The 22,260-nt window shown below is 42.5% G+C and overlaps 1 protein-coding gene across 1 annotated transcript in view; it reads left to right on the top strand.

The window, feature by feature from the left end:
* Nucleotides 1–22,260, top strand: part of LOC147726124 (receptor-type tyrosine-protein phosphatase mu-like) — a 1,369,719-nt gene that overhangs the window by 1,248,542 nt on the left and 98,917 nt on the right. Inside the window, exons 25-27 of the mRNA XM_086960227.1 lie at nucleotides 3,202–3,318; nucleotides 7,607–7,758; nucleotides 17,784–17,919. Coding sequence (XP_086816353.1) covers nucleotides 3,202–3,318; nucleotides 7,607–7,758; nucleotides 17,784–17,919 — 405 coding nt within the window. The remainder of the gene's footprint in view (nucleotides 1–3,201; nucleotides 3,319–7,606; nucleotides 7,759–17,783; nucleotides 17,920–22,260) is intronic.

Raw genomic sequence — 22,260 nt, 5'->3', positions numbered from 1 at the left:
GGACACACCTGCAGCCTTCAGAGTCTATTATACCGGGTTGTAGGGCACATTTGGTGCCCACCTTGCATAGTCCAGTTCAAACCAGCTCAGGGAGCTGTTGGCTTGTGCTCTGGTGTGAAACTGGACAAAGGACATGGGAGTATCTTCCCCAATGTCCAACCCAATCATGGGACACATTTAATTTCAGACACCACCTCACCTTTGACTGTCTAGGCACTCTGGACTTAGCTGGACTTCGCTGGGGGCATCTAGGCTGCAGCCAGGAAGACTCCTGCTGCTTCCGATCTCTTTGCTCTGCCCATTGCTGCAACATCTGTGCCTGTGCTCCAAACAGGAGATGTTCTAAGGCATGTGGGCATCCAAGACACCTGAAGGAATGTCCCTTGAAGGTGAAGGAGTCACTTCCCTGCATCTGTATGCACCGCAACTAAGCCAACCGGTCTACTGATCCTGAGCTCCCACAGACTCTGAAAGGCTCAGCAACACAGGTGGTGATTTTTCACATCCCTTGAGGCCTGCCCTGCCCTCACACCAAGTTTGATACCAGTATCACTCGTCAGAGCAGCAGGAACTGAACCCCTGTGCACAGCGTCGACTTTCCATTGCAAAGTCTTGTTGTCTTTCTGCCATCAAGATCATTGGCTCCAAGTAGCCCCCAAGTCAAGCACCTCATGTGGTCAAGACCTTCGTCCTTATTGCATCACTTGCACCGTGGGCCTGCTTCTTTAGTGAGCTGCTCGAGGTCCTCCTGCGACTCAGGTGCCTCCGGCCTGTGGGTCCTGTTGAGGGTCGCTTTTGAATTTTTTGGGCTCCCCGGATTGCTAGGGCCTGCCCTGACTCCCAAGCATGTGGTGAGTCCCCTGGACCTTGCTGGTCCTGACACCACACCTTCTTTGCTTTCCATTTTGTTTGCAGTTGCCAAGGCTTGTTGGTGTTCCCGACTGACACCGACCCCTCAACTCTCTACATCTGACATGGGACAGCTTGCGAACAGCTCCTGGTCTTCCACAGCATCGCCTGGTCCACACAGCTGAAGCTCCAAGGTCACCGTCATCTCTCCTGCAACATCCAACATCGGTGGACATTCGTCTTCCAGGCCTCCTGGTCACTCCTGAGTGACATAGACTCTGTCTCCTCTGCTTCCAGGTACTCTTTACCTTGAATCCACCTTTGGATTTCACTGGACACTTTCACTTCCCCAGCAGCAGCATCTTCCTGAAGTCGTGGTTTCTGACATCACTTCACACCTATGCACCTAGCTTCCCTGGTGTAGGTAATGTGGGTACGAGGGTATCCACAGGTGGGGTGGCTCTCCAACCTTCTGTCTTCCACTGAGTTTCTTCAGGGTCCACTGGGAAGGGGCCTCTTTCTTTAAAATTTACACTTTGATTTGTACAAAGAACGCGGCTGTGTTCCCACACTTCATACAAACTCCTAGATACTCACCTTGGGTGGTTCCTTGGGTCCCCAACACTTTTACATCCTCTGGGTAGGGTATATTCTTGACTCGAGTAGTGGTTTGCATACCACTATTTTATTATATGGTTTGGTCTCGAACTGGGGACCACTGTCAATTCTGTGCTACTTACGTGTTTCTATTGCAAAGCATTGGGAGTATTGTGTATATCTCTAGGTAGGAGATATCTGTATGTGTTAGTGAGTGTCTTATAATAAATACATATTTTTACAAATACACTGTTTGGTTCTTTTTCATTTAATCTATACCTATAAGATTGCATTGTGAAAACAAGCTGCTTTACACTCCTTCTGGACTAAGCCTGAAGGCTGCTCTCCACAGTTACCACTAGGAGAACTTTCTAAGGTTGCCTAAGACCACTAACATCCCCATAAGGGTTGCCTGGATTGGTGCAGGGTGCCCATTTACATAAGTGTGCATCATATACCAAGCCAGCCTCTCACACCCCCCAATGTCTGACTTTCGGGAGTGAGGCCTTAGTGCTGGGCACTTCGGTAGAAGTTACTAAGTGCTCTATAAATCATTTTTATTTTATTATTTATTTATTGCAACATTATGTTCTGAGGAAATTCATGACAGATTACGAGGCCCGTCTTTCACTGTAGCATGGATTCCGATGGTATTCACATGCTTTCAATGGCCCAAGCCGCTACAAAGATCTGGGAAGACCTTGAGGTGGTTGAACAAGAGCGCCCCTTTTTTGTTAAAAATGATAACGGAATTGGCAAGTAAAAGAGAAACGTCTACCCTAGGAACTGCAGTAAAGATTTCCTCTACTATCATAGACCACACTATGGCAGTGCACCCACAGTTAGTATGTTGCCCACCCAATTACAGTTTCTGTTTTGTGAATGGGTCTAATGGGAAAATACACGGCATTTAGGACCAGGTGCCACATGTATATTTTTTAATTCTCCACAGACCTCTCAAACAATACAAAAAAAGATTGTGTTATTTTTATTGTAGAATTTAATGGATGTTCTCATGGGGCCAACCCGTTAATTAGTAGTGCTAGTCCTAAACTCCCTAATTCCTGACCACTTGTCCAAGGAAATGTGACCAAAGACAAATGGGCAATCAGCTCATAATGGATTGTTTACCTTGTTACAGGATATTGTGTGATGTATTGTTTTAATCCAAGAACTCATATCAGAGGCAGAATGGAGAGGTGAATGAGTGGCAGCAGGTTTTTATAATGGACTGAAGGAAGAGCTGAAGAATGCTCTATCAGAGGTGGATGGTTGACCAAGTGAGGCTTTAGGAGAGTTACATTACAGATTGGGGCTCAGTAAGTAAGCTGTATGAAGGAGAACAGCGGGTGGTGAGACGATTGGCACCATTATATCAGCAGGAAGGTCCTAGAACTGAGACATGCAGAAGAGCCTTTGCAAAGTGGGCTTAAGAGAAGACCCAAAAAAAGAAAAGCTGACAAATGGAAGGCTTTGTTTGAAATCTCTTACTTCAAGAACTTCTCCTCCAAGCAGCCCACAGCACTCACCCTAAGAACGAAGGCTGGGGTAGTTACTTCAGACATGGCAAGTGTATTTGTACTGGGAATGGTCTAATGTCCTGAAAGTAAAGAGAAGTATGCTTATGTTATGTTATGTTATGTACATCCATGGACAGTACTACACACGGGGAGAATCTTTATGGTAGACTCCTTTCTAATAGTAACTCATGCCCCCATTGATACTGAGTTTTTCTATGTCTCCTTGTTTGGACAGGTGAAGTGTGAGCAGTACTGGCCAGAGCAGTCGGATACGTACGGACACTTCAGAGTGACTCTCTGGAGCACGGATATGTCTACAAGCCATGTTACCCGAACTTTCAGTCTACAAAAGGTCAGAAAATAATGCCTTACCGTCAGTAAAGTCTACCTTTTTTCCCCACAGAATTCCCTCTAAAGTATGGCAGGCTTTGGTCTGTTGCGCTAGGTCAGAGGTGGGATGTATGGCAGGCATCAGGTCCCCTGGCCATTTCACCCCAGAATCCAATGTAACGTTATCTTACACCCATGCTCAGTTATGGAAACTGAGAGATAAAGGAAACCATAATTATGACTGCGGTGCTCACAATCCTTCGGACACTATAGGCCCTTTCTCCTGGCCTAGCTGCTACCGGGCGTACACATTCGATTATGCCCCATCAGCGAGCCTAGGGGAGATATTGTATCTAATTTCCAACAATCAATTTGAGATTTGATAGGGAAAGACTGAATGAAGTGCATGTATCTAAATGCTAGATCTCCATCTAAGCATTGCACCCAAATCCTGGGAACAGTATGACTGTGAAGTAATGTTTTTTAAGTGTCCCATGGAAATTCACCCTCTATTGGAAGTGCTTTGACTTACGGAGCCCCAGATCAGAAGCAAATGTTTCGCTACACTTTTGCTGAACTTATTACCCGTTTAGCTATCAAATTTAACAGCTTTTTAGTTACTGGTGAGTTTAATTTTCGCTTTGCAAAATATTAAGACCCAGTCATCATAACATTTAGAGATGATATGGTAGCACTAAACTTACTTCACAAAGTTACCTAACCCACACATATAGCAGACCATACACTTGACCAATTATTTACTAATCAATACCAACTCACACCTCTAGTTTGGTCTGACCAACACCTTCTCTATAGTCAAGCAGCTGTCTCCTGTCATCAAGGCCAGTTCTTCCAAGCTCAGTATCTGGAAGAATATCTCTAGTAATAATCTTTCAAAAGAGCTTCAGCTACCAGATCTCACTGTCTTAACTAACGTGAATGCAGCAGCTTCAGAATACAATTTAGCAATGGAGAAGTCTAGCAATCTCTAGCCCCTTTAAAAACCAACAAGCAGCCTAGACGCTTTCCTATTGCAAAATGGTATTTCCTGAAGCTAAGGATCCATAAAAAAGGGATCCATAAAGAGAGTGTAAAAGGCTGGAGGGATGTTGGTGAAAATCTAACAATCTGGCTGATAAAACCAACTTTAAATAAAAGCTTAATAGCTATCACAAACGGATACAGCAGGCTCATAGGGATGACTTTGCTCTTAAGATCAAGGAGAGCAAGAAATCGTCCTGTGAAATATTCAGACTAGTAAGGGAATTAGATCATTCTGCCTGTGAGCAATCTATTCCTGCTTCGGCCACCTTGTGTGCTAATATAGCAGACATTTTTTAAAACAACACTTTGTTGCTCATCTAACTATTGACACTTTTCTGAAGCCTGGTCCATGCCCCATTCTTTCACAGTCTTTGAATCGTTTTCCATTTTAATTGCTACTATGGTGGAAGAAGCTGTGATCAAAGTCAAGGTTCCCGCATGACCCTTACCCTCATTATGTGTTATCTGCAAATGCCAGTCTGCCCATGGATCACAGACATATTCAACAGATCCGTGGACACGGCTATATTTCAAGACAAATGGAAGAACGCTTTGGTACATCAATTGATAAAAAAAACCAAAGTTGATGAATTATTGACCTGTTTCATTCCTCCCCTACCTGGACAATGTTTTTTAAAAGCTTATCAACCTTCAGATCTCACATTTTGTATAGACGAACAAAAGGCTGGACATTCACAGGCAGGGTTTAGAGAGAACCATAGCACAGATACATACCTTACAGCCAGTAGGGTACAATATCAGCTCTCATTGGACTAAGGTAAATCTGCCGTTCTCATTCTTCTCAACCTCTTGGAAGGGTTTGATTTGGTATCACACACTAGACTATGAGAATGTCTACACAATATAGGTCTTTATGACAAAGAGCTTAAGAGGCTGCAATCCTTTTCGTCAGGCCAAACGCAATTAATTTACCTCCCCCGCTGAGATCAGATCCTGCTCTTGTCACCTCCAGTGTTCCACAAGCGTTAACTTGAAGTCTGATGCTAGTCAACATCTACATGGTACCTCTTGTCAGTCATAGTTCAAACTAAGGGTTTCAACATTTTTTAATATGCAAATAAGACCTAGTTAATTGTGTAGATTGTGGAAAATGTCTAGGCCACAAGATATGATCTTGTTGAAGGGCTAGCAATGGTTTCTTTTTGGATGCAGGGTCATTGTTTAAAAAGGAACTGAGTTAAGACCGAGGTGATTCTAGTTGGGAATTTAATCAAACTAATGGTGGCCTTCCTAAATTAGACGCACTACCAAGAACTCCACAAGGCATCTAGGAATTATCGTAGAGTATGAACTTTCAATGAAAGAATAGAATTCACTGGTATGCAGAGTACCAGCGTGTATGAATTGTTAATATTTTTCCTGTTGGGAACCACTAGCTTTTCTTGGCTGTTCAGACAGGAGGCAGTGATGTTGAAATGTTGGCCCTCAATATTGGGGGGCAATCTGATGTCCATTGACCAACTGTCCTTCGTGCCAACCGTCTAAGATTTCTGCTGGCGGAACTAGCTTTGGCTCTGCTGTCAGAAACGTGGTGGTTTACTTTATTAAAGACAGATTGGGGGATCTGTGAGATTAGTGGACTGTGTGCTCCACTATGTTTTGGTTACCTTTTCCGCCACACTCTAAATAAACCCCTAAATATTATGTTACACCTCACATTCCACAAGCCCACAGTGAGATTTACGTGGGTGATTAAGACACAGTAAAATCTAGACTGTGGTGAAGGCAGGATGACGCAAAAAAATTAAAGTAGTGATTGTAAGGAGTACTGAAAGCAAAGCTGAATGAGTGCACCAGCCATAAATGACTTGTGTCAACTTAACTCATCACCAACATATGCTACTGACACTTCTTCCTTGAAACTAATCCTGTCCTGTGCCTTTGTCCTCAAGTCTATTTCCACCATTGCTCTGTCCTCCCACTTCCTTTTCTCCTTGCACACAACCTTATTTGGGAACATTATCCCATTGGTAATTTTGGTTCTCCTGTTTTTAGCCACCATTGAATCTTCTTTTCCTGCTTCCTCATTGCTTCACTCCCACATGCATGACCTATTGTCTCTGCTATTTTGTAGTATTGGGTGGCCAAGCATTATCAAATGCTTTCGCCACCAATGTAGGATCATACAATCCCCATCTTTTAATTTTTTCAAATCAATTACATTTTCAGCACTCTAAATTCCCTAATGCAAATCTTCAAATATATAATGGCAGTAAAATGCAACCTCCCTTCCCCAACCGGCATCTTGGTTGACTTCAACCTGCTGAACATCGGCTAACGCCACCTGATCTTATATCTTACTCTAACGGAATCCACTTGTCAAGATGGAAAACCATAACTGTGTCTTCAATATTTATTTAAATATACGCCTTTCAAAAGCTTCACTATTCACAACTTAGCCAACCTTTCCAGCCTCAGTTCCACTTCCAATTATAGAAAGCAGAGAGGCCGATTCATGGTATGTAACCAGTGTATCTACTAGTTCCCTATGCCGGTACTCTCCTTCTACACAGCTTTGTAGAGTGTCTCTTTTCAGAACTTAATGAACTCTTGAACAATCTTATCTTTCAGATCATTTGTCCTCCCACTTACACTGAGGTCTGCCTGCTCCACATACACAAAGACCCTGTTGGTAATGTTATCTGCAAAAAGGTGACCAAATCACACAAAAAATTACTTTTATATATTTTAAAGTTTTGTTACCTACACAAATCACTGACCACTAAGAGAATCAATATGACCAAAATCAAGTTAAATACTGTACCGCATTTCTGTTTGAGTGTCTCATCAGATAAATACAGTTTACTTAACAACACCTAATTTTGTGACATGACAGATAGATTAGGAGGATCTTAGGGACTATATTTAAAGAGAGTGGCTTTAAAAGGCACAAGTTAGTTGGTTTACATTCTTGAATGAGGAATGACCCCCGCCCTTAAAGTGCATGAATACTTTCTTCCTTGTTCACGTCGTGACGTTTATAACTTTAGAGGTAAATTACCCAATTTTTTCAATGTAAATAATTGATATTTAAATAGAATATAATGAACACTGATAGATTCAAATTCATTTTTACTGGGAAAGCTTCAGACAGAGCACAATTGGTTTCATTTTTTTCTGTCTTTGCTCGTAAGAAGTTTGGTATCACTACCTCATTTGAAATATGATCTTGAAAGATGATTTTTGTTAACGTGAGTCCTCTTTCCAACAAGCTGGCCTCACAGCGTTTGCCCTTTTTTCTACAGGGGAATGCTCCTGAGAAGACGGTGCAGCAACTTCACTATATCCATTGGCCAGACCATGGGGTTCCCAGTAGGCCTACCGGTCTGCTCAGGCTGGTGGAGCAGATGAATGCATTGAAGTCTCCAGACTCTGGACCTGTCATTGTCCATTGCAGGTACCATAGGTTTACTGGGTCATGTGTAGGGTACAAATGAGAAGAAATACTTTCAAAATCCAATTTTCAATTTAATCAAACATCTTCATCCACTGAGTTTGTTGCAGTGGAGAACATTCCTTGCTCCTTATCTTTTGGCCTTAGTTGTTTAGAGAGCTGCTGCCTTGCTTAAAACAAGGTTGTTAACAGTTGGCATTCTTAGATATCATCTTTAGATCATTAGGCTGTGCTGGTTGTTAAAGGCCCTGAACTGACCTGCAGGTGAGGTCCTATAACGAGGGAGAGAGCCTTTAAGAACAGGTATAGCCCGAGGCAGAAGGGCTATAACAGTAGTAGAACATTCTACCCACTAAAGGTATGAAAAAATAAAATTTAAAAGAGTGAAACATGAAGACAAACATTGGAAAGTTGGAGCCCCAGTCTTATACTGGCCAGTATAAGCCGGGAGCTACTTCATTTTCTTCAATAGCGTTCTCAACATTCCAGTGTTCTGATAAGGATTAATATATACAGCAATGTGGTTGCCAGATTTCCCTGTTCTAATAGTACTCACAGAAGGATAATGAGGTTAGTCATGTTGTCCTTCTGTAATCAGTCTTTAGATATAGGTCAGACATAATTGGGGTATGTATGGGAAAGTGCGTTAGAATTGAATTGTACAGCAGTGGTGCTAACAACAGCCATCTGTAAACTGACGACAGCATGCAGTAGTTGGGTTGAACCATACTTACAATGTAGCTATTTTTTTAACAGACAGACATATTGCACAATGAATATTTTTTTCCACAGTAATCAGTCATAGATGCACGGCTTAGTAATACAGTAAGGGTAGTTGTATATACCATTCAAAGTGTGATTAGGGTAACTCACAATTTTGGGAGGGCAATGCATGAGTACTCAATAGCTAGCAGTCTCCATGTAAGCACAGTATTAGACAATAGCATTGTAGTTGTCTTATAGCCTCAACATTTCGAATGGTGCTATAGACAAGGAGCCATCTTTTCTTACTGACACAGAGCTAACTGTGCTGCATCAGGGAGTTACCCGTACGAGCAAACAGTGAGCTACTTTACATTGAGACAGGTAGAAAACTATCTGGAGTTATCAGAGAAAAAGCTGTCTTTAGTTTTAGATAGGACAGGAAGTTGTGTGGAGCTGTCCATCTCTTCAGAAAGGAAGCCACCCATAGTTTTAGAGAGATATCTGTACTTTTAGACTGGTACCTGCATCCAAGTGCAGACATGGTGATATCTGTACTTTCGGACACAGTGATATCTGGACTTTCAGTTAGAAGGATATTTGCTATCCAGGCAGGGAAAGTACTGTGTAATCTGATTTTGAAAATATCTGTATGTTTTTATGTTTATGTCAGGCAGATTTCTGCATTTTCTAGCCAAGGACAATTGTAGTTTCAGAGATGAGGATTCTTGTACTTCCCATATGGAGATACCAGCATTTCTAGACAGGAAGATAGCTAAATCTTCAGATATGGGGATATCTGTATTATCAGATAAAGATTTCTGGAGATGTCTGTACCTTAAAATGCATTTCAAGACAAAAAGATACCTGTATTTTAAGAAATGGAGATAGATGTATCTTGAGACATAGATTTCTATAGTTACAGAGGAAAATAATAGTTTTTTAAGATATGAATATATTTATTCTTTAAACTAGAGAGATATTGACATTTAAAAACAGAGCAATATTTGTATTTTCAAACAAGCTCTGCAGTGTGAAGAGATGTAATGATAAAAGAGTGATGCTACTCAAGTTTTGAGATCTAAAAGCTGTCGATGGTGAATTGTGGTCTTGGTGCACCTGATTTTGAGCTATATTACCTACCCCCTAGGTTCAGCGGGCAGCCAGTGTACTCACTACTGGACAGGTTGACAAAACCTATGCCTTACCAGCGGAGTCAACAGAGCCTGTATTTGTTATCTAGTGGTGAGGGACAAGAATGCCTGGGCATACTTCGCCACTTGATCGGAGTGGTGATATTGTGCTGGGTATGTGCTTGAAGAAAACTGGGTTGAAAACATCTTTTCGTTGGAGGCGTTGCCGGACTTGTGAACGGAGATTGTGGCCAGGCGTTTGGTGAAGTGGTCAGATAGTAGCATTGGCACGGTGGGCAACATATACTATGCTACAAGCCTTGGGCCCTTTGGAGATCTAGTTATAAATTGGGGGCAACTGTGGGCATTTTGTACTCTGTAGATCAATGATGCAATCCATTAAAAGGACTAGGCAAGCAAGCATCCTAGAATCCAAAAGACATGATGTTTAAGACATGTTGTGTATGTTGAAAGAGGGAGAGAAGCTGATTTTGCCTTATCAGACCTTGCTTGAGAAGACCTCTTTGAGAGATTAAGTAATAAGTGGACAGTGGATACAGGGTCTGAAATTACAGGGGAAAAATATGGATGGATATTGAGGTATGTACTTCACGTGTGCGAGTTTATACTTGGGTTAGATATGTGAGACGACCAGCCTATGTCAGTGGAGATGGGTATTGTTGTATGATGAAGAATGTTGATCAATATAGAGGGTGATGCTACCACCAACAATTTGATTGTGGTTTGTTCATAAATGAAAAACCTATAGTGTTCTATGTATTTCATGTTCAATGCTAATAAAAACCTGTGAGATCCTGGCTCGAAATAAATGGCACGGCTATTGTACATGTAAAACCACAGGCCTTTGCTTTTCTGAAGCACACTTGAAGTAACTAGGATCACCAAGTCTTACAAAAGGAAATGCCATTTATAATTCAGAAAAAGTCTACAATTGTGTCTGTTGACAAAATGATTTCAACGCTAAGAGGACGCTAATGGAGAGCTCCTGGTTTAAAACAAATGAAGAGATACAATAATTATGTTACCAGCAGTTCACCTTATGGTGTCTCCTAAATGTAGTCATGATCATAAAAACACACATTCCACAATCAGAACAAACTAATCTTCTTCTGTTACCCTCACATGCAGCATCAGGAAACCACTTCAAATCAGATGACACAGATCAAGGTTGCTTGTATTTGTTTGTGTCTGCAATGAGAACTGATTGCTAAAAGTAACAACACTATAATGGACATTAGTACCAGTGCGTGATACTCTTCTTTAAACTGAGAAGAGACAGGGGCATTCCAGAGTGCTACTCTTTCAAGGGATGACTGGGCAAATGAGAGATGCAATGTCTGTCATCAGTTTCAAGGTTGCTCGTCAGATGACAACAAGCACGCTTCCAAGTCTCACTGACGTGAAAACCATTCGCTGTTCAACCATAAGTTCTCTAACCATTGATGACCTCCGTGACACTGAGCACATTAGTTCCTCAGCTATCAGCAGTTTTCACCCTATCAACAAGATCATCATCCCTCTGATTGATAACTATTCAACCATCAGCTGCAGCCTTATTGGCTGTCATCTTGTCAGCTGTTGTTCCATAAACATTAGTGTCATCGGCTGTTCCAGCCTCTATCATTGTGACTAAGCTTCCAGGACTGAATGCATTATTTCTCCTCTAAGGTTAACATTACAGCCTTCAGCTGAGGTCCTAAAAGAGCCCTCCGCGAGCCAGGAGGGCGAAGAGGAGGAAAGGGCGAAAACTGATGACAAAGGATGTTAAATGTACGTTTTTTTCATTGAAGAAGATAATCAGGACACAGGTGATCAGAGCACAACTGGTTCTTATTATCTAAACTTTCATTTAGTACACCAGGATGAATTGAACGAAAAGAATGGTGATTCTTGCTTTAGAGGTCTCTCAAAACTTACTATCAGGATCCACTTCTACTGCCTCATCATAGAGATTCTATACTGTGTCACTTGCCTATTACCCCACCTGTCTTTTAGGGTCCAGTGGACATCCCTACTACTTTCCAAATATGATGCCAGGCATCCTCCAGTGATTACTGGTACAAGGGCCATCTGCTGAGTCTGGGTAGCCTCTATTTTCTGCACCCATTCCACAGAAACCACCTTTGCTATACCCACTCAACCATTCAACACAACCACAGCCTTGGCAATCACCAATTGTTGCTCCACAACATCCGCCATCCATACTCCCATGGCCTCTGCTCCAGCAGAAGGGGAGGGTGATGCTGATGACAATGATGACTATGAATAGGAAGGTGAATATAGCAGAGGTGTTGTGATGCTCGTGGCCAGCCTAGCGATCACCTGTGTAAAATGGAGAAAGTGAATTGGACACTTCAGCCTTGATGATGCCTTTCATATTGCCAGACATTACCAACTTGATGATATAAGACATTTGATCAGTCTATCCTTCAAATTCACAGCAAAACCTTACGTTCTCTGATTGTATAGCAAATACCAGAAGGGAAATTAAGGTAATTCTTATCTAGAGAAAAGCACATTTCACAGATTGAAAATGTAATTTGTCAATCTAGCCAGGCTGGAAAAGAAATAGAAAGCACCGGAAACTTAGCCTGCTTGCCTACTCAACCAGATCAAACAGAATCTGTATTCCAGTGCTAAGTAAAATAAAAATATCAACCTGGCACTGTACTACTGGACCGGGAGGGACACAAATAGAAAACAATGGGCAATAGAGTCAACTTCTTGGCAGTTACTACTGTGAACGTCAAATGCACTTCAACCATTCTATCACAGTTGTTTCATGGCATAAGCCCATTTTAGGTTCATTACCAGAGGAGTATAGAATACAAGACAATGCTGTTCTTAAGGAGTGGGAGGCGGGAGCAAACTTCATCTGCTTTGATAACACATTTTTGGATTCTACTTCTGTGAGATCCTGCCAGATGGGCAATGTGCTTGCCCTCTGCTGGCATGGCTTGTTGAAGAGCACAGGATTAATCAGCCCTTGAAGTTATAGGTAAGGGACATGTCCTTTGATTGGCAAAACATATTCAAGACACACTTTATTTACACTTTGAAACCAAATAGAACAAACACAGGGACTGTGAACCCTTAGACTCAATACCCAAATGGCAAAAATACAATAAGAAGAACTGTAGACTTGATGATTTGAAGATTACATTTGAGAAAGTGCAAGAAAAAATAAAGTACCCAAGGTAAGAGAAACGTCACAGTAGACTAGAGCTAAGATGCAATTTCAGGAGCCCTGATCGGATACACAAAATGGATTGGTCTCACTGAAAGACAAGAAGTCAAAAAAGTTCTTCTACAGGTAGGGACTTTGTAACTTTATTGAAGAAAAGTGTTAAACATTCTTTTAGGTCCCAAAGCAGAATGGACTTAAAAGAATGTTTAAGAGAAGAAGAAATAACCTCCCCGCATGAGTCTCTAATGAAACTGCAGCTGGAGAACTAAAAAAGGCCGGATACCTGAAGCAGAGTTGTCCCTCTGACACTGTACAGCTTTGGGGATACTTTCTGAGTCCCAATACTGAATAGAACTTAGTCACCTTTTGGAGGTGCGGCAGTCTCTATGAGGAACAAAGCTGAAATCCAATCCGACACTGTGAAAACTGCTGGTTGAATTCCATTTCCGGCAGGTCCAGCAGAAGCTCTGGAGTAAAAAATTTTAAAAGTGTGTCTGTTGGTGCTCAGACAGACAAATGACTACACTTCTAAGGCACCCAGGACTTACTAGGGAAGGCTCTTAGAAACTCTCAGGCTATCAGGTAATGGCCAAAAGCAGAGGTTTATTCATGTTCAGCTGTGCACTTCAGGAAAAATGCCTTTTGCAGATTGCTGCGTGTGTGCCTGAAGCCACAAAGAAGGTCAGCCAACAGATCCTTGGAGTCAACGTCTTTGTTTTGGGTACACCTGGGAGCACAGCCAGCTGTTCTGGTTCCCTCACAGGCCTCAAACAGCAGGTGCAATCCTTTGTCTGCTCTTCCACAGGTCCAGAGAGTGTTCTGAAGATGATACCTTGGGGTGTCACATTTATACCTACCACCAGCTAGTAGGTGGGGGCAACTCCTAGTTTTCCCAGACGACTGAGGTGAAAGTTCCCAGGGGTGACTCTACCCACTTTTTTAGCAGTTCCTCTTTGCCCTACTGCAAACTATCCCATAGTGCAAATTATTCCCATAAACCCTTCTTCCCTTGTGCAGAGCCTGTGTGGTAATGAACAGTCCACTCTTCTGTGGTCACTCAAAACTACGTCTGCGAGTAGCTATCATCCCACTGGGTTTGGTTCCAGCCGGACTAGGGGGGGACAAAGGATCAGCTTTTTCAGGTGCCACCTGACATTTACTTGTGACAGGGCATACCTGTTAGACCTGACATCCTTGGCATGGCATCACCCCAGACGTTTCGCCTTCTTCCCTTATTGTTGCTGGAATTTGTTTTTGTTGTCATTAGGAATTTGTGACTTAACCCTGCTAACCAGAGCTAAGGTGCTTGGGCTCTGCCTTAAAATATGGTAAAATTGGCCCACACCTAATTGGCACATTTAATTTACTTGTACATCCGTAGTTCAGGGTATGACATGTACCCAGGGCCTGTAAGGCAGCTGCTACTAGTAGGAAGCAGTTAACAGTGTACCATCCACTAAAGTTGCACTGCAAAACATGCCTCAGGCCTGCCACTTAAGCCTCTAGTGCAGTTTTGAACTGCAGTTTTGATGTGTCAAAATAAACCTTTTGCCAGGTATAACCTTCCTTTTTATGATTTATAAGGCACCTCTAAGGTAGGCTACAAAAGGCTTATAGGAAAGCATGATATTTGCACAGTAGGACATGTGGATCTAAGTTTCAGCTCTCTGACAGTGAAAAACTCCTAAAGTCATTTTTCACTGTTGAAAGGCCATCTTTTCCATAGACTGGGCAACCTTATTTCATTTAATACATGATACCTTCAGTTTGAAACCAAATAGATACATGCTATTTCCTTTTAAATTAATATTATTTTAAAATCCTCTTTAATGGTATCCAGATTTTAAGGTACTATTCTGAAAATGCCACTATTAGAAAGTTTGAATTTTCCTGCCTGAACCAAATGTGCCTTTCTGCCAGTGTCTAGGGTCATGTTCCTGTGAATGGTTCTGTTGTGGGTTGTGCATTCTTTTCAGACATTGAGAAAAAGGAAACCTAGGTATGAGGTAAATGGGTATTCCTGACAGGATGGCTGGGGAGGACTTCACCCAGCTTGCACTTCAAGCTTCACCCAGCTTGCCCGGCTTGCACTTCAAAGGACTATGCCTGAGGCACTAACAAAGGTGCCTTTATCACCCTAGACAATTTGGTGCAAGAACCAGTGGAAGAACTGACCAGGAGCTGTTCTATGGGTAGGTCAGTGAATTCCCACACACAACGGCTGGAGCCAGATATAAAAGTGGCAGTTTCAGAACTCTCATCAGAACACTCCTGCATCTATGGAACATTCAGAGTAAGGCCAGCCCTGCTGTTGGAAGACGGAAGCTTGGACCTGTTTACCTTGAACACAGGCACCCAGAATTGTCTCGAAGGGTCATTTGACTGACCCCCTCTTTCAGCTACAGGGACACAACTTCCAGAGGACTCCCTGCAGCTGCCCAGCTGACCAGCACTACTTGAACCTGCCTGAGCCCTGCTGCTGGCCTCTGCCGGAGTGAGTCCTGATCCCAAAGAGGTGCCCTCCAGGTCCAGGACCCTGGCTGGCATCAGTGTACTCCTTCTGAACTCAAGGTGAAAATACAGATGTTTTGGGTTCCTCGTGACTGCAAAGTAACCTTTTTATGCTGAGGAACACCCGCCCACAATGACTCCCAGCGTGATGCTCTATCATAACCTGCACTTCAAGCTGACAGCGACTGTCCACGATAGCCCCTAATGCAAATCTCCAGTGAGAGCTGCACTTCGTTCTGAAAGCAACAGCTGTCAACCACCAATGCAAAGCTCCAACAACAATTGGCAGTTCGCACCAAAACAGCAAATATTCATAAAATTTGGCTCGCTACTCCTTCTGACATCCACCTCCTCACGGTCCCCCGTCAACATGAATGGCAGCTCCTCACACAGACTTGAAAAGATAGCTCATGGTGGGACAAACCTGGTCCCCATTTCTGTTTTTCTCCAGTCTAGCACTTTTCCCAGTCTATCACGACCAGATAACCACTAGTGGTACTTTCTGCTTTGTTTCACAATTTTCACCTAGAATTTGAAAAATTCCTATTTTAGGTTCTACTGACTGGATTTTTGTCATTTTGGTGTCATTGTATTTGTTAAGATTTATTGTATTTTCTACGTTTTGGAGGGATTTTCTTTGTGTTATGTTTTGCCTTTATTTCTGTTTGAGTGCTGCATAAATATTTCACGCATTGCCTTCAAGTTAAGCCTGACTACTGTTGTGCCAAGCTACCATGAAGTCAAGCTCAAGTTCGTTTAGGGTGGTTCATTATTTGTGTGGGGCTTCTATCCCTCCCAACTAATAGCCCACCTTCCTACACAGCCCCTAGGAAGTTAATTAAGTTCCTAAAACCACCCCATCTCGTATTCTTACCAGTAGAAGAAATCCAACTCTCAGGGCATTGTCCATTCTCTGGGAGCAGTTTAAACACCTCAATAGAGTCAAACATGTGATCGACATCTGTTGGAAAGCTGATGTAAAGTAGTCTCCAGGAACCTCACACAGGGAAAAGGTAACATTCTAAAAGTTACTTTTCCTCACTATTTATTGAAAATCCAACTTCATCATTGGATTGGGCTTTTAATACATATTTTTAAAAAGGGGTTGAATTATGTTTCTAGCTTGTCTTAACCCAGAGTTATAGAATTCATATTTAAATTTGTACTTTTATTTTTCTCATTGGCCAACCAGAGCATTACACAGTCAAAATAGATTTTGGGAGCCTGTCACAGAAGGAAGATGGTGTCATTAAATTTCTATGCTGCCCATTTTTAATAATGTGCACCCTACCATGTGGAATACAAAGCCCACATAGGGATGAGTTATTGTTATTAAAAATAAAGGTTTTCTCCTATCAAAGGGTTATTTTGACAGGTCAGTTTGCAGTTATAAACTGTTACATTTAGGCCACAATGGAAGGCTTGAAGCCATGTTTTCCTTGTAACACTAGTTACTGCAGTCCGCAGGTGGCATTTTAAATTTGTATGTCACTGGTGTATTTTTTGCAGCATAGACTATGGCCTTGTAAGAAAGTTAACAAAGACAATCACCAATTAGCCAAAATCTAATGTTTAGGGATCAGAGCACGTACGCTGGACACTAGCAATTAATAAAATTCATAACAAATGGAGGGGTGGCAAAACAAAAAAAAGAAATTTTCTCACATGAAGCTTATAAACAGAGCTGAGCTCTCTGTTTTTCTATGTCTGTCCTCTCATATGCTAGAATTTGAGTAACATAATCAAGCGGTTAACCTTCCTAAAGTGTACGCCGAAAGTATTCTTAATTGAGTGTATATGAACACTGCTGTTTATCTATTAACTACCATGTATTCCAAGGCTGGTAATAAGGGATAATCCAATCATATATACGTAGAAAAGATACCAATTCTGGAGAACTACTACACTTCATAATTGGTATAATACCGCAAGCCAATGGCATTCTTGATAAGAACTAGGGGTAGGTGAAACACGCATAATTCCATGTAGCATAATCATGCAGTAGTACTTAAGAATTCCGCAAGATTATGCAGAATTATGCGAGAAGAGTGACTCTGCATTTAGCTCTATTTCATAGCTCAAAAATGCCCCCTTGTGTCCAAAATGACACAAGCATGCATTTTGATCTATGAAATAGCGCTAAATGGCAACAGAACATTAATAGCGAGTGAGAACAGCCGCTCACGCTTTCGAAATGTGTTCTCGTTGTAGGATTTTGCCCGCACATTACACAAGCAGGAGTATTTGCATAATGATGGGTAATTCCGCATCAAAAAGTAACACTGAATATTCAAAAGTACAACGATCACTCCAGCGTAATTGAAATTCCATCCAAGGTCTAATAAGAATCTCAATGAACAAAAGACTGAATTGGCCCTGCTGGGTTTGAAACCTGTCACTTGCAGGCCTCTGGTCTGGAAGAATGTATGGTGGTCTTCTTCATTTAAAATATTGGTTCTTGTTTGTGGTTTCAGTGCAGGGATTGGCCGTACTGGGACCTTCATCGCCTTGGATATTCTTCTGAAGATGGCCCAAGCAGAGCAGAAGGTGGACGTGTTCCAGTGTACTCGGACGATGCGGGAGAAAAGGGTCAACATGGTGCAGACCAGGGTGGGTTCGGAAGAGTGACCACTTTGAGGGATGAGGCATGAATGGGTGAAGGAAGATAGAACTTAGAATCGAAGATCATCAGTCAGCTTGGGATTTATGACACTTCCAGAAGTACAGTCTCACTGTGAAGACTGCTGCATTACTAAGGTAGAGCTGCATTGCTATGTGCCCCAATCAGATGATTTTACTAGGCATGCAGATTTCAATAGACAGCTGCTATGCTCATGTTCATGCTGTCCATTCTGCTTAAGCCTATCATGGTTGTAGTCCCAAGGTTCTGCAGTGGTCATCGGGGAGATTCAGTTTAACACAGAGAAGATTGTACTAAGATTATAGGAAGCGGTCCTGTGTGGACCGACTGCACTGATGAGATAATGTGTTCCATAAGCAGTGAAAGTCGAGTAGCTAGGACCTTAGCAAAGGTCTTATTGTCTACATTGAAGAGAGATAATGGTCGATAGGAAGAGCAGAGATGCAGGCCTGTGCCAGGTTTCAATATTAGAGTCAGTACTGCGTCACGAAGAGAGGGGACGAGAGAGCCTCTAGATAGAGCTTCTGTAAACATAACAAGTAAATGCAGGGTAAGAAGGGTTTTGAACGCTTTGTAAAAGGCTCCAGTAAGGCCATCAAGGCCAGAGGCCTTGGAGCAATCCATAATATCGATTGCTTGTTCTATTTTGTTGCTTGTGATGGATTCAGCAAGGAAACTACGCTGGCCATTCGTGATCCAAACCATGGCAATCTCAGTGAGGTATCTTTAAATGTCTGATTCTGCTCCTGAGGAGCGAGATCTGGAAAGTTGTTCATAGAATCGCTGTAGTTCTGGGAGTATGCTATCATTATTTATGAGTACCGCTCCTGTGGGAGCTCAGTATTGAACCAGGTGAGGCAACTGGGCCGAAGCAAGCGAGCGAGTGTATGTCTTGTGCTTTCTCTCTCGCTATACCTCCAGGCTGTGGTGTATTTCCCCAAATATTCCAACTCTCTCCGGGCGAGGTCCTGAAATTCAGACAATAAAGTCGAGCAGGCAGGTAGATGGGGAGGGTCCTCAGAATGTGAATCCACCAGATCAATATTGTGTAGGGTCAATTCAATCTGTTCCAGATTACCTGGAATATCTTGTTTAGAAATACAGACACCACATATGTAGGCTTTAAACGCCTCCCAGAGGCTAGCCTGAGATTATACTGTGCCTCCATATTCAACAACAGCGTGATGTAATTCAAAACGAAAGACTTGGTCATACAAGTCATCGCTCTGGAAGTGCTGAGGAGTCTAAGGGAGAATCTACAGGGAATACCTAAATGAAGGACCACCGGACAGTGGTCTGATAGGGTGCGAGGCAAGTGTTTAACATCAGTGGTCCATAAGTAAGCATTGGCGGACACGAACCAATAAACTAGTCGTGTCCATGCTTCATGAGGTGAGGATTCAATTTATCATCTTTAGTAGTGGGGTGACGTATGCACCACACATCTGTGAGGCTATAGGTATCGATGATCTGATGCAGGACTTACCTAGCATCTGGCTTGCACGCCTGGAGTGTAGTAGTGGAGTGAGCAATGAGATTGAAAACCAGATTCCAATCACCACCCATAATTACTAGCTCGGATTCCAATCGCCGCATGAGTGTATATATAGTTTGAAAAAATTCCAGGGAGTCGAAATTCGGGCATTGATGTTGCAGCAGGTTATTACTCCCCGCTAGTGAGACGGGCAAAAATATATAGCAGCCGTCCGGGTCCTCGTAGCATGTATGAAAGGTAAAAGGACCTGACTTAGGAATAAGGATTGAACCCTCCATTCAGTAAGTACTGTAAATGGAAAAATATTGATGAGTGCCCCATGAGTGTGCGAACAACTGGGAATCACTGGATAAAGATGGGTCTCTTGAAGAAAGGCTATCTTAATGCCATGTTGTGATAAGTATGTAAGAATGTGTTTCCCCTTGCGTGGGTTGTTGAGACTCCGTATATTCTAAGAGATAAAGGGGATGTCTACTCTCTCTCTATGAACGTCATGGGATGTCATGTATTAGTGTTGAGCTTAGTGGTGCAGACCATGATGATGTGTAGTACTGTAGGTATTTGGGTTGCAATGGGAAACAAATCACACTATAATAATCCATAAAAACTCGATTCCTACCCCCCACCAACACTAGACATAAAACTTTTTTTTTTTTAAAGACCTTTGTAGTACACTCATGTAAAGACACAGCCAATGGCCTACAACCCCAGGGGGCCGGCCGCGACATTCGTGGTTGTATTGCAATATCTCCTGATTAATACACAGCCTCTTAGCCGACAACCCGGGGGTCCGGCGGCGTCACATTGTTGAGCGCACTCGGTATTATCCAGTTTACATTTCGGACAATTCATAGGTCTAATTTTTTTTTTTTATAATCAACTTGTAACTTGGGTTCAAGATATTATACTTTCACGTTGGTTGGCATAATGACCATGGCAACATTCAGTTTCGACATACAGGTATATAGAAACGGAGGTGTCAACTAGTTTGCATTAATTGGTATATCCCTATGTCTCCTACCACGTCCTCACCTTCTTTCATTCTCTGTCTAGTCCCCTCCCCCCTGCCTTGTCTGAGCTGACACTGTCTTCTTTTGGTTATGGGTCACATACGTCCCCTCTGTATGTATCAAAAAATCAATTGAGGAAGGGTAGAGGCAGTAGTGATAGAATCACCCTCCTGTACGTAGTAAATAACCAAAGAGATTCTATCAATAAGAAAAAAAGTGATTTATTTGTTTATTTGTTTTTTAAGTGAAAGCTCTGTATCTAATAGTGGTGCTCTCTTCGGGGTTTGTCGAAGGAGAGCACTATGTGCTTTTAAAATACCCCTCACACACTATGAATCCCATAGTGTCATGCTTCACGGAGCTGCGCTAGGGTAGGATTAAGACGATTACTTGCTAGCGGTCACTAAACCGGCGTTTTGAAAACCCTAAGACGCAGACTCATGGGGAAAACATCATTTACAAAAAGTGGACCGGATTAGATCAATCTTTTTTCAAAAAGCTTCGCCAGGGGCCCACTCAAGCCCAGAAGCATTTCTTGGTGGCTGATTTTTGCCTCCATGAATAGGACTTTAGGCATACATCTCTATACTTTACTTAGAATTGAGTATTATTGGTAGGGATCACTATAGGTCCTGATGAATAAGCAGTAGGGGTCTGCTTATGAAACATGTCATGTCGACCAAGTAGTTAAACATATTCTGTTTTACTGCTTTTTAATCCCCTTTTTACTGTTCCCAGCCAGAGAAGTGAATAAATTGTTTTTTCTAGTAGCCAGGGAATTTTTAACTTTTTTAGGACTATCACTACACTTTAGCAAGTCACCACCCTCACCTCTCACCCCTACCACTACACCACACATAGCCTACTGTCACCTTTCAGTGCTCCCGCGTAGTTCGTAGGTCGCAGCACGCCCCGCCCCGTAGAGGGACGGGAAGACCCCTATGATGAAGCATGACACTATGGGATTCATAGTGTGTGAGGGGTATTTTAAAAGCACATAGTGCTCTCCTTCGACAAACCCCGAAGAGAGCACCACTATTAGACACAGAGCTTTCACTTAAAAAACAAATAAATCACTTTTTTTCTTATTGATAGAATCTCTTTGGTTATTCCCTCTGAATGTATTCCAGGCAGACCACACTCTGTTCCATTTACGGGGACATGCTCTGCTCACGTACACCGCCCGCTCTGTAAGCATCAGTGCATCCATGTTTCTGCACCACTGCGACACCGTGGGAAGGTCAGATGCTCCCCATTTTTGAGCGATGTCTCGTTTTGCTACCATTATGGCTAGCGTGCCCCATATGTGGTCGTACCTAGATAAATCTGTCGGGTCCCATATATTCAATAAACATTTACGTGGTTCTGGAACCAGTGAAACCTTGAGGGCATGTGAGAGAGCATGCATCACTTGCCGCCAGGGACATAAAACTATTTAGCAAATCCCTGATACAAAAAAATTGAAAATTAAACAATCCCAACCATAACAGATCGATGTACACCACTTGTGGGAGGCAGCTTCTTAGACATCTCGGTCTGAAAGGGTCTAATAGTTACAAAGCTATTAGGCATCACACAAAGAGTGAGAAGAAATGTACATATATATACACAGGAATTGGCCTGGGGTGAACAATGGAGCATGTTGATAAAATGGATATATGTCATGGCAGGCTCAGGATCAGTAGTGCCAGGGATGAACACACTACAACGGGCCACGGTGAAATCAATCAGCAGGAGTAGATTCAGCCATGGGCATGGAGTGCACATGTGCTAAAGTTTTCCGTTGGGAGCTTAGAGGGTTCACA

The sequence above is a fragment of the Lissotriton vulgaris genome, chromosome 3_1 (assembly GCF_964263255.1).
Source record: "Lissotriton vulgaris chromosome 3_1, aLisVul1.2, whole genome shotgun sequence".
NCBI lineage: Eukaryota > Metazoa > Chordata > Amphibia > Caudata > Salamandridae > Lissotriton > Lissotriton vulgaris.
The sequence above is the reverse complement of the archived record's forward strand: the minus strand, read 5'-3'. Positions and strand labels throughout refer to the sequence as shown.